Genomic DNA, 15,347 nt, shown 5'->3' with positions numbered 1-15,347 from the left:
GGACAGGTTTGTAGTTTAATGACAATGTCAAGGCCATCATCTCCTTTTCAAAAAGACACCTTCTGGATCTGTTGGTCCTGTACAACTTAAGATTGCTTTTATGCAAAATAAAAATATTAGAGCAGCTGCATGTAGAACACCAGATTATTAACAAATCAGCAGTTGGTTATGGGACTGGTGCCACAGCGGTTTGGCTCCTTAGACCATGGGACTCGTTATGAGAAACGTGGCCTACTGGGGGCTGAGGGACCCATCTGTCAAAGAAGGGGAAGGGCATCTTTGGCTCTGGGGAGACCTTATAGCAGCCTTCCAGGGCTTAAAGGAGGCTACAGGAAAGGTGGGGAGGGATCTATCAGGGAGTGTAGTGATAGGATGAGGGGTAGCAGTTTTAAACTGAAAGAGGGTGGATTTAAATTAGATATAAGGAAGAAATTCTTCCTTGTGAGGGTGGTGAGACACTGGCGCAGGTTGCCCAGAGAGGTTGTGGCTGCCCCCTCCCTGACAGTGTTTAAGGCCAGATTGGACCGGGCTTTGAGCAACCTGGTCTAGTGGAAGGTGTCCCTGTCCGTGGTCCCTTCCATGCCAAACCATTTTATGATTAGATTAATGTTTTATTTTCTGTTCTTAAAGATAAATTGCACCTTTGCTTTAATGAGCTCTTTACTTCAGCAGTCTGTTTTCCATGTAACCATTTGTGTACACTTAAAGGGATGTCCATCTTCTTTCTGATGCAGTTTTGGGGGATGAACTCCAACACAGGAGATGCCATCTTCACTTTGAAGTTCATCTGATAGATGCATTCTTGCAGTGTAGAAATGTGTGATTCTGGGATTTGAGGCAAAAAAGTTCTAGTCATCATAGCACTAAAGTCACGTACTATGTAATAATTAAAAATCTGTGGAATGGGTAAAGTGTTACATAGTAGGTGTTTTTTTCCTGGTTTATATTCCTGGATGTAGCTGTAGAGTTCACATAGCTTTACAGTTAAACTGCTAGGAGAAATGTCAGTAGTCAAATGTACATGAAGACAAAATGAAAGTTGGATTGTGCCATCTGTAATGTTTGCAGATTGAAAAGAACCTAAAATCTCTGGAGAGATGCCAGTCTTTGGAAGAGATCCAGCGACTGTATGAGGCTGGGGATTATAATGCAGTAGTGCATCTGCTTCGTCCAACATTATGCTTTAATGGTTATGACAGAGCAAAACATCTGGAATTTGTAACATCCATACCAGAGAGACCAGCACAGCTGCTTCTCCTACAGGTTTGTTTTGTTTCTTGAAAAAAATCTTTTATAATAAGGGATTAAGACTTATTCCTGAAAACAGGATGAAAGGATTTCTAGAGTGGGTGTTAATGGTTTATGAGTCTTATTTACAAAGCAAAATGTGGAACTAAATCTGTGAATGGTCTGACCAGCATAGCTTTATTGACATCATTAGCAATACGCCAGCTTTTGCTAACTGAGAGTGTGGCTAAAGATGTAAGATGTCTGAGGCCTACATGAAGTGGCCAGAAAAATTGTAAATTCAAATAAACTTGAATCATTTGCAGAGAGATCTTATGGATGGATTCATGCTATCTGCATGTGCTGTGAATACTTCCTGCTTTTGCTGATGTTAACTATATGGTAATTTACAACCATTCTGAAACTTAAAAGTTATCTAGCATATGAATGATTTTTACGATGTAGTGTATCTGTCCTGCATGAATGACAAACTATTGATAGCTACATCCCATATAATTGCTATAGATCTAGTCCTTTTGACACTATGAAAATAAGTGTACCAATGAGCTCAGCTACAGGAACAATTTGAGCCTGTCGGGTTCTTTGGGGAAGAAAAAATAAAAGGTTCCACAGAAAAAGATCAATACTCTTTTAACTGGACTGGACCAAATCCTACAGCCTCCATGCCAAACTTGGCAGAGTAGAAAGAAGCGGGAGGATGCTAGCCTTATAGTTGCATGTTGTTATTTATGAAGTAATAAAATGCTAGCACAAGATTATAAAGATCCAAATCCTGTTTCTGTAGGCCCTCTATTCAACTGCATGTCATGAGAATTTTAGACCTATGGCCACCCCTTTCCTGAATCTTTTTTTTTTTTTCTTGCATCTCATATTAAAGCAGGAGGATTAAGTGATGATTTTTTTGAAATTTAGATCCTACCTGTATATTTGTCATTCAGGCTCCATGCACGTCCTATTATCCTTTTTTAATGTCATGTTTAAAAGTGTTCTGCTACCATTTCATTAAAGTAACCAAAGTAACCATATATAGTGTATTGCTTTGCCCTGCTGTACATTCATGGTTTCAAATAAACCCTTCATCCTTATAATATTTTTTTTTCATATTTACATTCCCTAGGACTCCCTGCTCAAACTGAAAGATTACAAGCAATGCTTTGAACACTCAGAAGTTGCCTTGAATGAAGCAGTTCAGCAGATGATTAATACGACAACAGCCTCTGCTAAGGAAGAGTGGGTTGCTACGGTAACACAGCTGCTCACAGGAATAGATACTTCATTATCATCAGTCAACACCATCCTAAAAGACTCCTCTGTAACACCAAGCCTGGTTCGATTAACAAACAACCTGATTCAGGTAACCTGTTCACTTGCACTAAGAAAGAGGTATTGTGTGCTACAGACCTTCAGACATGATACAGCTGCTGTCTGAATTGCCACCCACTCGCAGTGATGTTTTGGGTTACATATTTGTTGGGGGAGGGTTGAGAGAAGATGAGCATTACCTTCACAGTCTTCATTTTCATTTCAGTATGTTAGAGATGCACTGAGCACACCTGTGCTAGAATCAGTAATAGCAGGTACCTTCAAACACTAAGCTGCCTAAAATAATCAAGGAACGGTAGTAAGATAACGCAAGGAACAACACTACTTTCTTACACTATTTGAAGTGGTGATAATGTGAAGACTGTTTGAGCTGGCTGTGTGCAGTTTGTAAGTTATGGCACTGATCTTGGCTGTATGTGCTCTGGGCCAGAAGGCAAGATCCCATAAGCCTGATGAACAGGGTAGAGTTGCTTGCAAGTGCAGGCCAAGCTAAGGGTTTTTCCAGTAAAAACAGAGAGGGTGATGAGAAGAGTGCAGGGAAAAAAGTGATGTATGGACTGTTTCTAGTGTTATGAATACAGCTGATTTTAGCCTTTTAAAAAAAGTACTTTCAGACCTTAAAACTATTGAATGAATATTTTTCAGTCCAGGTAACAAATGGCAGACTCTCAGTTCTGTTAAGCTAGTCTAGTTAATGTCAAAATTCACTGTGCTTGCAACTTTTACATCTGTGTTTAGTTCAGTAAAAACCAAGGACCTTCACTACTCACAAAATCATACTCTCATTGTGTAAAGTTTCATGTGTGTCTCTATGTTATGGAATGTAATGGAATTCTGGACATCAGAGTATTATCCTAAATGGTTTCTGTAGTAATAATAAATATGATTTTTCATCTACATAAATACCAACAGCAAAACTGTTGCATGTGTGAAAGAATGTGAAGAAAGTGTAGGACTTTAGAAATTTCTGGCACTGTGGCAATAAAATGGGCAGTTGTCTATGGGAAATGCTACGACAACGGTTCCATGACACGGCATTGTGTTGCTCAGAATTTATTCAGTTATATCAGTTATAGAGCATCTGTTAATGATTCTAGTTGGTCTTTAACAGTTGTTGTATGACCTGGTAAAGAATTCACGAATTTTTAACTAAGTTCTGTTTCCTTGCTGGGTTGTAGATAAATTTTTTTGTACAGTAACGAGGCCTACTAACACTAAGAATTTATGCTGCGCATTTGCTTGCTTTGAATTGTTTGTATGTGGTATTACCAGAGGAATAACTAATTGGGAAATGATGGTGCAAGAGGAGTGTCAGGGTAGGGGAAATGATCTTCTACCTTTCCCCATATGAGTTGATCTAATCTGTAGGACTTTTACTGCCACTCATTGTGAGAAGCTGAGACTCAACTTTAGATTATTTCCTTAGGATGAAATACATTACCAACTTTGGGTTGTTGGAAAGGATTCACACCTGATGTTTATTTTGTATCACTTTGCTTGTATAATGTGTGTTTCTTTATTAGATCGTAGACTGCAGCATGGCAGTCCAGGAAGAATCAAAAGAACCATACGTCTCCTCAGTGCTTCCATGGATTATCCTGCACAGGATCATCCAGTGTGAGGAAGAATCTTTTCGAACCCTTTGCTGCCAGCAGCAGCAGAACCAAGTAGAAGAAGGTGGGTTAATTAGTCACTTTTACATATTGGAGCTGAGCTCCTTGCCATCTTGCTCTGGAATGTAAATAGGAAAATACTTGTTTGTTGTCTTATCTTGCTGTCTGAAGGGAGTAGAGGGGTTTGCAAACATCACTTTCTTATTACAGAGGAAACTTATTTTGTCAGGTGAAGTGTTTGCTAGTTGGATTTAACTCATTTCTGAGCTACTTAAGTACTTACCAACCTTTTTCTTCCAGTGAGTCCTGATACCCCTATGTTGCCTTCTTCACTCATGCTGCTGAACACTGCTCATGAGTATTTGGGAAGAAGATCCTGGTGTTGCAATTCAGATGGTGCTCTTCTCAAGTTCTATGTAAGTGTTAGCATCATAGAATAATTGAGGTTGGAAGGGACCTCTGAAAGTCATCTGGCCAAGCCCCATCTCAAAGCAGAGAACAACTTCAAAGTTATATTAGATTGTTTATTGCCTTGTCTTCATGTTAAAAATACACTTTTAAATCCACTTTCCTCCTTCTCCCAGGCAAACGCATGAACATTTCAGTCAGTTTAATTTGAATAGCAAAGGCTTGTTATTGCAGACCATTGGTATGCTTTCTAAACAGGACTTCTTGTCAGACAAGAGATGCCTTTGGATAACCAACTCTGTACTATAAAAACATCTTAAATGGGAATTAGTAAATGTCTACCTTGCCCTGAAAGAGAAAGCACTGGAAAAGTGTTAAGTGATTATTCAGAGTACTTAGGAGAAATGCAGCTCTGTATCAGCCACTGATCATGATAAAACTTCAGTTGAATGACTTGAATTTTGTGGTGTTTAGCTTTGGAAGATGCATCTTCTGCTCTTTAAAAATAAACAGAGGTAATCACAGAATACGAGGTTGGAAGGGACCTCAAGGATCATCTGGTCCAACCTTTCTTGGCAAGAGCATGATCTAGACAAGCTGGCCCAGCCCCTGTCCAGCCGAATCTTAAAAGTGTCCATTGTTGGGGAATCCACCACTTCCCTGGGGAGATTATTCCAGTGGCTGATTGTTCTCATTGTGAAAAATTTTCCTCTTGTGTTCCGTTGGAATCTCCCCAGGAATAACTTGTACACATTACCCCTTGTCTTTTCTATGTGGCTCTTTGTAAAAAGGGAGTCTCCATCTTCTTTGTAGCCACCTTTTAAATACTGGAACATGGTGATAAGGTCTCCCCTCCTCAGTTTGAAGCTAACAAAAATTTCTGGTGCTTATCAGCATTCATCAAGATGACTGGTAATATAGTAATTCGTCATTGTTGTATATTCTTTCCTGTGGTAAAATCAGAGGTTGTTTGGGTTTTATTTTTGGTAATGAACATATAAAAGTGCTTGCAGCTTGTGACCTGTGGAAAGGGAATACCTGAATACTGAATCTATATCCAGTTTTATCTTCTCCTTTTGTGTCTGGTAGCTCAGCCACACCCCTGCCCTACTTGCAGCAAAGGTTTACTCTGATTTAAATTCAAAATTTTATTTTAGATATTCAAATAGCATTTTACTTGGTAAGAACACTTAATTTTCAGCTGTCTTCTGAGAATTAAGAGTAACAATTCTAAACTCACAATTGTTGAAGGTGAGCAATCACCCCAGGTCTACTAGCTAGAGAGAGAGGGAGGGAGCATGAGGAACGTCAGGAAAAATAACAGACAAAACAGAAAATCCCATCTTTTTTGCTTATCTCTCAAATGTCTTGCTGGAAGGTGAGCTGTCTGTGTGGATGGAGCATGCTTCCTGCTCCAATATTTCAGCAGTGAGCATGGCTTTTGTCCCCCAACCAGGAGGTAAGTTAGGCAGGATGGAAATGGCAAACTTTGGGCAAGAGGTGTGTGCCATCTCAGCAGTGCGTTCTGGTAGGTGTGCACTTCAGTCTTTCTTCAAACACTTAGCAAAGTTTGCTGTAGGAGCAGATAACCAACCCTGGTTCCCCACAAGGAGTGTGATGCCAGAAAGTAACCAAACCATAGCATGGAGAATGGGCCAGTTAATTCCCCAGAAATGAGTACCAAATATCTTGAGTGGAAAAACGGTGTTAAAGTGATTGCCAATAATGTTGCATAGCTCTTCTTTCTGAGAGAGACCAGTTTTCTTGTATACCATGCCTTTACTTCTGCAGAGTTCAAATATTTGTTAAGGATTTTGCAGTTAATTAGATTTAACACTCATAATTGAAGGTATTAGAAACAGAATTCTACTCAGTTATGCATAGGTGAGACAGACATGACATGACAATGAAAACTTTTGCTTCCTCCCATGTATGTTAATCAGCCTCAATTAGACTCAGGCCTACTTTTTTTTCTCCCATTCCAATAACATAAGGATAAAAGGGATTTAAAATAAAGGACTGAAGGAGGAAAGGGAAAGGGAAATACTTAGTGTCGTATGTAGCCACTTCAGATGTTTCCTGTTGAACAATGCTGAATTCGTCATGAATTCATAATGTATAATACCTCTGAAGTTATGCAAAATTTAGATACTGCTAAAGATAACCATCCTGTGCTTTGAAGGATAATCTAATCATTCATATGAAGTAAAAATGCAGAAAAGACTTTTTTTTAAAGCTTTTGTGAAGCATTGCATAACTTATTTTATTCATTGTAGGCTTTTTCGTAGGTTTTGATTTTTGTTTTGTTGTTCTACTGAACACAAATGTTGGTAGGTCAAGATACAGAAAGAACTTGGGTGGAAGTCTTTATTTGTGCTGAAAGGGGTGGAGTGATTATCCTTGACATCCCTTATCATGTTGTCAAAGATGTTATTATATGTAATTATAAAAACGGATGCAGCAGAGATGTGGATAGCTGGCAGCAAAGCTGAGCAACTCAGTACATGGACTTTTTTATTTTTATAACAAAAAATACTATAACTGTTGCTTTCAGATGAAGCTTGAAGTGTTTTAAATTCGTATAAAACAAAATTAAATTTTTAAGGATATTTTTCTGTCATCAGAGACTGTGAGACCAAGTTTCAAGTATTAGTGACCTTTAAGTGAAATAATGTGGGTATAGTCTTTGATTTTAAAAATATGCTGAAGGGTGATTTTTTTCTCAGAAAGGCAATAATCATGCTCATTTATGTTCAGTAATCAAAATGATAGTCAAAAATATTAATTGTGAGAACTCATATTAAAGAAAAGAAAAATTAAGCATAATGAATGTAAGAAGAATGACAGCATACCTAAGTATTAGAATAAAAAAGTTATGTTCTGTGGAAGTCAGGTTTCTAAAATCTGGTAATAGAAATGAACTCTTGAGTGTTTGATATAAAATTGAAAATAAATCTGAGAACAGTTTGTTTCCTGTCATAGTTCCTATTGTTCTGTGGACTTACCTAGCTGAGAAGAATAATTGTTTTCTTCTGATTTTTCTCCTCTGTTTTGCTTCTTGCACCAATATTTTATGTTGTTTCTAGGATTTGAAAGAGAAGTAGGAATAACCAACTGGTCTGATAGTGCTGTACATCATTCACAAGCTCAGAAAAACTGTAGTGTTACTTCTTTAAAACTGCTACTAAAATAACCTGGTGGGATTCCATATTGATATTGTCTCAGTGATTCTAAATAAGTAGCTCACTTTGCAGAACTGAATTTATAAGTGTGATGTAAAGTCTGCGTATTTTCAATATAGGTAGATACTATTTAACATGTGAAAAAGAGCATATTTAAATGTCAGCCGGGAAAATTCAGTTTTGAATTTTGCAGTTAAACTTGGTTGTTTGTTTTTTCCAAATAGCAGAAGTAAAGATTTGCAGGCCATCATCTGTCCTCACTTATGTATCTGGAATGCTATTGGTTGCTCCCAGACCGTGTGGTGTTACCCGGATTTGGTTCCGAAGCTATGATATATTTAGCTGTTCTGCTGTTGATAAATTTGACTTGTTTGATTATACCTGCCTTGATTTTATACCCCAGACTGAAAAAAATAGTAATTATATTGTTTTCATGTTATTAACTAAATGTAACTTCAGATATACATACAGAGTTCATCTGTTGAACAAAGATGATGAGAATGAAGAATTACTTCAGTCCTTCACTTCCCTGCATCTGAGGGCTCTCCTTTGCTCGGTTGTTCAGATGGCTGTGTGAGAAGATTTAATATGCTCCAGAAATGGGTGTCTGGGCAGTAATGCTGTAGCATTATTAGATGAAAGGAGTTACCCATCCATTGTTGACCTTTTTATGATTATTCCTTGAGGTCTAGTTGTTACACCATAAAAGAAATTTCCCATGGTTGAAGGAGAATATTTCTATGTGTGTTGCTGTTTCCTCATTTATCCTTAGCTTAGAAATGGAAGCGCGGTCAGCTTTTTGCTGTGCAGAGAACTGACAGTCGGGGGTAGCCTGGCTGTTGGCAAAACCCAGATAATACTCATTGGGCTGTGCTCTACAGGGATATTTCAGTGGCACTTTACAGATTCAGCTTGACTTCGCTGAGGTTTATTACCTTCAGCCAAGAGGAAATCATGATTAGTTCTGCATAGAGCTGCTCAGGAATCTCTTAATTTCCCTTCTCAGCACTCCCTGGAGCTTATTAGCCACAGCTCAGTGCCAGAGCCCATCTACCTCTGCATTTGAGCAGCAGTGTGTCTAGGACAGTAATTTAGACAGCTGGGAAGGATGGCACAGAGAGCCTGAGGGGTTCTGCAGGAGTCGACTCACCCTGGTAGGGCTGGAGCTAATGAACAGTGTTTGAACTGAGGCTGATTCAGTGTGGAACTATTAGATTATCTCTGCATCCTACTGTCCTCAGTCTCCCTGGTATTAGGAGCATAATGCTGATACACCTGAGTTGCCTCTGCATGGATCTGCCTTGGGGCCAGAGGGCTTATTAGCTCAGGCACTGTGCTTCATGAAAATAGATGGCCTGTTTCCAGACTCAAGCTTGCCCTCAGATGCAGTGCTCCCGAGTGATGAATCTAAATTGTGTCTGTATAGTGTGCCTGGATCCACAGCCTGGGGAGTCTGATAGTATGCCCCGTGAACCTGGATAAACTACAGATAATTGAGAGCTCTGAATGTATTTACAGCTAGATCTTTGCAAATGTCATCAGGTACTTTGAACAAAATCTTCAGTTGTCAGTCACAGAATCACCCACTTAAACTAAAATATAATATGGTATTATTGAGCACAATATTTTAGTTTTCAGAGACGAGAAGGTCTTGGATGGAAGGGTAAGGAAAGACTAAGATAAAATGGGATTAATTATTTGAAGAAAAAGGCAGCTTCAGGAATGTTAAACAAAGGTGTGGTCAAAGTCCAATAGTCAAAGTCTGAATTATTAAGAACAATTCTGGGTTACTGCCAAGAATTGAAAAGCTGAATAAGAACACAAGCGATTGTTTTGAACACTGTTCAAGTGAGAATTCTGGTACTGGTGTTAGATGTGATTTTTATACAAATCACATACTAGAAGTAGGAATATCATACTTCTGTTACAGTATCCTGTGATGCTTATATCTCCTTTTCAACTTACTTATCTACACTTCTCGTAAAGTACAAATGTTGTTTCTTACAGGAAAAGTAGTAGAAATAAGGTGTCTGCTGCGACTCAAAGATGATGGCTGTGACTCAAAATTTCATTGAAGTGCCTTCTGAGAATTGTCTTTACTCTTATTTGTCAGGGTTTTGGCTGTTAATAAATGGTACCTTGTTCCTAGCACAGATCTCTTAAGCAGAAGAGAATTAACATCATATAGTTAATCCTAGCACTTACAAACGAGCATCTTACATGTAGAATGACAGAATTTTGCGTTGTGATGATGTGCAATGTTTGTAGTGCAAGGAAAGCCAGTCATGATGAGAAGCTTCTTGTAGCATGCATCGAATGCATAAATAACTGAGTTTACAATCCTAGATGTTGAAAAATGATAAATGGTGAGAACCAGGCAGCTAAAGTACTGTAGAAGTAATGAGCTGTTATACAAATTGCAAATAGGTGAATGTTTTACATTTTCAATTTATGACTGCAAAATTTCAGTTGAGGAAACTTCTAAGTTAACCAGTGTGTTGAGGAATGGGTGTGGCTAGTTTGAAGAAGTCAGATCTTACTAAAATGAATAAATGAAAGTTGATGGTTTCTATCAAAGGAAAAATGTTAGAGGAAATTATTTATAAGTTAACAGAACTCTCCTGGTAGTATACAGCTTACTAAAACTTTAGAGGCAAACCACAGTGGAGAACTTGGTATTTTTTTGTACCCTTCAGTCTCCCAAATGACCATAGAAGCATTTCTCTTCTACCACCTCAAATGAGTTTTCTTTAGATAAAACAGGTGCACTCTGATACTGAGGACACACACACGCCATATTGCTGTTGGATGTGTAAGGTATTATGAATGTAATTTCTACTTAAATATTTCATTTTTTAATTTGCATTTCATAGTGAAACGTGTTGGAATTGAGTCTTAAACCTCAGTGATTAAGTTTTCTTTTGGTTTGGTTTTGAAGTAAAGATCCAAAACCCCACTACAAAGATTATTGACTTCGAAATATCTTCCTGAAATGTGTTCTTTTTTGGTTTGCTTTTTAAGGAAGCTTAGTGAAAATTTTCAGTGAATTACCCTTTGTCTTTTGGCATTCAGTTGCAGTTTTCTTTAATGAATGTTTTAGAGTAATAGCATCTTCCAAAATGTGCTACTGATGGGTACCTTTTCTTGTAATATTGAAGTTAAAGATAGCAACTTGCTACAGTGTTTAGTCATTTGGGATCAATCCAGCCACTTTCTTTGGTGTGTAGCCATCTGTATAGTACTATTCATACTGTGCAATTCTATATTCCTTCTAGCCAGATTTTCATTACCCATCCCTTCTTTTTCTGCAAAGTCCTCTCCTTCACCCTTTTTCCATGCGGAGGAAATTGATGTTTGTGAATTAGGGCAGAAATTCTTCTGTGCCTTTTCCTTATTCAAGGGTTGACAAACTGTAGTGTTTGTATTCACAGAAGCAACTTGGTGTGTAGTGGAAAACTTTGAATGATCTTAAGTCTGAAACATTAAGCTGATATCTCATTGATTAAAGACAAGAGTTCATGAATTAACATAGTAAAAAAAATAAAAGCACTTTATTGCAGTTACACTGCCATTGAAATTGCTCGTGTGAGACTAGATTACAGAAATATGGTTAATATGTGGTTGTAGTTGGGGAAAAGTATGTGTAGCTTCTTAATGTTGTTTTCATCATCTGCTTTCAGACAGTTAGCTTGCGGATGACTTTTTCATTGGTATTTGTGGTGTTGTAGGTTCAGGTACTACAGAAAGAACTTGTAGCATCCACTTCTGAAGATACTCATCCATACAAAGAAGAGCTGGAAACAGCCTTGGAACAGTGTTTTTATTGTTTATATGGTTTCCCTAGCAAAAAAAGCAAAGCAAGGTACCTAGAAGAACATTCAGTACAGCAGGTAAGATATGTATTATTAAATGTCAGTGGAATATCCTGAAGTGTTGAAAGATGCACCTTTGTTTGGTTTTAATGCACCTTAATATATTTTGGAGAAAGTTTATTTTTATTTCATTTTAAAATTTATGTATTTGACGTATTGTAGAAAATAAACTAATTTAAAAATATGGAAGCCTTTGTGAGTATAGAGGGTCAAATATTTGAAATGAAATGCTTGTATAGTCTTGTTCACAGTAGTCTGCCATTTTGCAACTATTGACAAATTGATTTTATTGAGCCATGACTTTCCTGTTTTCAACAGAGAAAGAAGTTCGAGTTTGAGGAAAATTAGAAAGAAAAAAAGTCAGCTTGAGAGAAGAAAACTTAACAGCCAGCCTTGCAGTTTATGAAAGTGAAAAATGTCACTGTTAAAAATTATGCAAGTAAACTATAATGTAGCTTGTTTTGAAATCTATGATGGTAAATATCTGGTAGCTGTTTATGAGAAATGTGCGAAATTCAGTTGAGTTTGGGAGAACACCTACAGACTGCCTTGGGAAAACGGTTGTAGTATTAAAGAGGGGACAGAAAAAGCAGGTCAGCAATCCTCTGCTTTGAAACATCGCTGATTTTGTTCAAAAGCCTCAGATGATTTTTGCATTTATCAAATGCAAGTTATCATAGAATTATAAATGAAAAACAGTTTCATACAAGCAAAACAGTTGTCTGGCTCCTTTGAACAGACCTTTTAAAATACACAAATACTGTTCTGTTATCACTCATTGAATATTTGTGAATTCTGTCTCTGAAACTTACCTTTTAGAAAATTAAGATGATGAGTAAATGGGAATAACTAGGGAAGAGGGAAGTATAAGATTACCCTCTGCCCAAAAAAGGAAAAGTCTGTTACATTTGGGCAATTCTGGATGAGAAAGTTCTTATTGAAATCAAATTGTTTTTTAGTAATGTGACTTCCCCAGTAGAGAAGCAAAAAAAAAAAAAAAAAAAAGGAATAAGATGAACAATGAAAGGGGAAGAATTCAGTCTGGTAGAAGAGAACTGTAATTTATTTATTTTTTTACTTTTCAAGAAGGAAAAGTGAAGGGAAAATGAGAAATAAATTCTGAAGGTACCTTTCTGTAGAGAGTTTGAAGATTTTTGAGTCTCAGAATTTTGTCTGATTCCCATTTCATTTATTTTTCTTTCTTGAACTTGAAATTGAAGGTGTAGAGCTTTTCTCCTCCATATCTTACTCATGATCTCAGTGTCCTCAGTGTCACTCAGGATGCTTGCAACTGATTCTTGTTTGTAAACAACTCTTCTGACCAACTCTTCTAAGCAAGTAGAATGGCTTTATTTTTCAGTGACATACACTGAGTTATAAGCCCAATACCTTAGTCTTTTAAATCAGTGAGCAGTATGCTGCATTTGTGAGCAGCACAAATTAATGGTGCTTTTAGTTGTTCTGTTCTTGAGAGGATTGTTTCCTGCTAGAGTAATATGTATATTCTTATGAACTAGAAAAGCTATAGAAACTCATTGTTAGTAGACTTTTGAATTTTGGAATTTGAGATCATTTTTTTTCCCCTCTCATCTACTTCCCTCCTCAGGTTGATCTAACATGGGAAGATGCTTTGTTCATGTTTGAATATTTTAAGCCTAAAACTCTTCCAGAATTTGATAGTTACAAAACCAGTACTGTGTCTGCTGATTTGGCCAATCTTTTGAAGAAGACTGCTACAATTGTTCCTCGAACAGACAAGCCTATGCTGAGCCTAGATACTGTATCTGCCTATATTGAAGGAACATGCAGCAAGGTATAGTTAATTGCTTATAAAAAAAAAATAAATGAAAGGAATAAAAATTATTACTGTTATTTTTATGTTGACTTTGAGATAGTTAGGGCAATGATTTATTCCATGATGCTGAATTTCCTCACGTAATTGCATTTAAATGAAATAAGAATGACACTACCGAAGCTTTTAGTCTTGAAATAGCAAGATGTAATATTGATTAATACGGAGTGAGTATGAGATGTTCTTTAGTGTTTGTAAATGCTCTGCGTATCTGTGGAATACTGTCACTGTCTTCAATACCTTCATATTCTATGAAGAAAAGGCTACTTTCACTACAAGGAAGAAGCAAGCATGCAGCTCATTTAATATGAATTTTTTTTTAATGTAAACCTTACCCTTTTTTTTTTTTTTCAGGCACCATCTCTTCCGGATGGTGCAGACTATTCTCCACCAGTGGTGACTGAGTTGTACTATCTTCTGGCGGACTATCATTTCAAGAATAAAGAACAGTCTAAGGCTATTAAATTTTACATGCATGACATTTGTATTTGTCCAAACAGGTCAGTATTATTGAATCCTGCTGCACATCATTCATTCTTCTCACTTCTTTCAGTACTGAAAAGCAGACAACAAAATATATTTATTTTGGTTTTAGGAGTTAAAAAAACCCAAACCACAAAGCCCGCCTGCAGTCCATTGTGGTGGGTTGATTGTATAATTAAGAGCATCTTTAAAACAATCCAACAGACAAAACAAAAACCAAAACCTGGTGTTAAATATTTGATTGTTTTGAAATTAAAACCAAAAAATGAAAGGGGAGGGGGGAAGCTAAGTTAAAATCAAGAATTACTGGGAAGGGCAAGGACAATATTACTCTTTTGCACCTTTTGTGCTTTGTTTTGGCATTTCATACATGACAAGGAATGAAAAATGTCACTGTTTCATAGCATAGCTATAGCACAAATAGCATTCTTTAATGGATTAACTGTTTAGTCTGATTTCTTTCTTAAAGTATTGATCTTGCTACTAGAGAACTACTCGGAGAATACAGGGTCAAGTAACATATTTAAGTGATATTTAAACTAAACCACCTGTTTCTTGATAATTTGCAACTTAGAAATGTCACCAAGATTAAGCTCTCATCTTAAAAATAAAGCATGTTTTAAATAACAGTCTTCTAAAATGAAATTAAATAATCTTAAAATTTACTGATTCAATATAGGGTTTACATATTAGATGTTAGCTATCATTTTAATTCTCCTTGAAGTTGATAGATCGGGGTCAATGACAAAACCCCTCATTTGATAGATTTGAGACAAGAAAATTATTTCTAAATCCAGTCACATAAGAGACAAAAGGGAAGGTGAAGGCACAGAGCAATTTTACATGTGAAATCTACAGAGGAAATAGCTGTAGTTTAATGCTATTGAATCTTCTAGTCTGGGAACTGTGATTTGCAGATTGTTAAAACTTTTGTTTGAAGCCTAATAAATTACCACCCCACCCCCCATTTTTCTGTAGCTTTGATACTTGAAAACCTAAATTCATAAATAAATGAGTGGAATGCATTTTTACTTTAATATGTGACCTTTTGCTCAGAAGAGGCTTTATGTGGTAGCATAGTATTTATACCCCAGTCATATGAGATGTTACTTATTCACATGTCTGTATTACGGTTCCTCTTCCATTCCCCTCAGGAATCTGATTATTGAGGTCACTTGACCCAGAAATGGGTTTTCAGTTGATATCAGCAAGAAATTACAAGCAGAAATCTGAGAACATTATGATTATTCCTTTGATGTTAGAATCATGGTAAAATTGAAAAATTCCAGAGCCGCTGACCCGAGATACTAATGCGAGATTGTGGAATATGGAAACTACTCTTCAGATTGTATTGTCAATGATCTAA

General features: G+C 36.9%; 1 protein-coding gene across 4 annotated transcripts in view; it reads left to right on the top strand.

Moving 5' to 3' along the window:
• Positions 1-15,347, top strand: part of CABIN1 (calcineurin binding protein 1) — a 119,935-nt gene that overhangs the window by 15,307 nt on the left and 89,281 nt on the right. For all 4 annotated transcript variants that reach the window (XM_074886821.1, XM_074886819.1, XM_074886820.1 and 1 more), the window contains exons 17-23: positions 1,069-1,263; positions 2,366-2,602; positions 4,095-4,248; positions 4,485-4,600; positions 11,503-11,664; positions 13,253-13,459; positions 13,853-13,998. In XM_074886821.1, coding sequence (XP_074742922.1) covers positions 1,069-1,263; positions 2,366-2,602; positions 4,095-4,248; positions 4,485-4,600; positions 11,503-11,664; positions 13,253-13,459; positions 13,853-13,998 — 1,217 coding nt within the window. The remainder of the gene's footprint in view (positions 1-1,068; positions 1,264-2,365; positions 2,603-4,094; positions 4,249-4,484; positions 4,601-11,502; positions 11,665-13,252; positions 13,460-13,852; positions 13,999-15,347) is intronic.

Source organism: Strix uralensis, chromosome 17 (genome assembly GCF_047716275.1).
Source record: "Strix uralensis isolate ZFMK-TIS-50842 chromosome 17, bStrUra1, whole genome shotgun sequence".
NCBI classification, from domain to species: Eukaryota; Metazoa; Chordata; class Aves; order Strigiformes; family Strigidae; genus Strix; species Strix uralensis.
The sequence above is the reverse complement of the archived record's forward strand: the minus strand, read 5'-3'. Positions and strand labels throughout refer to the sequence as shown.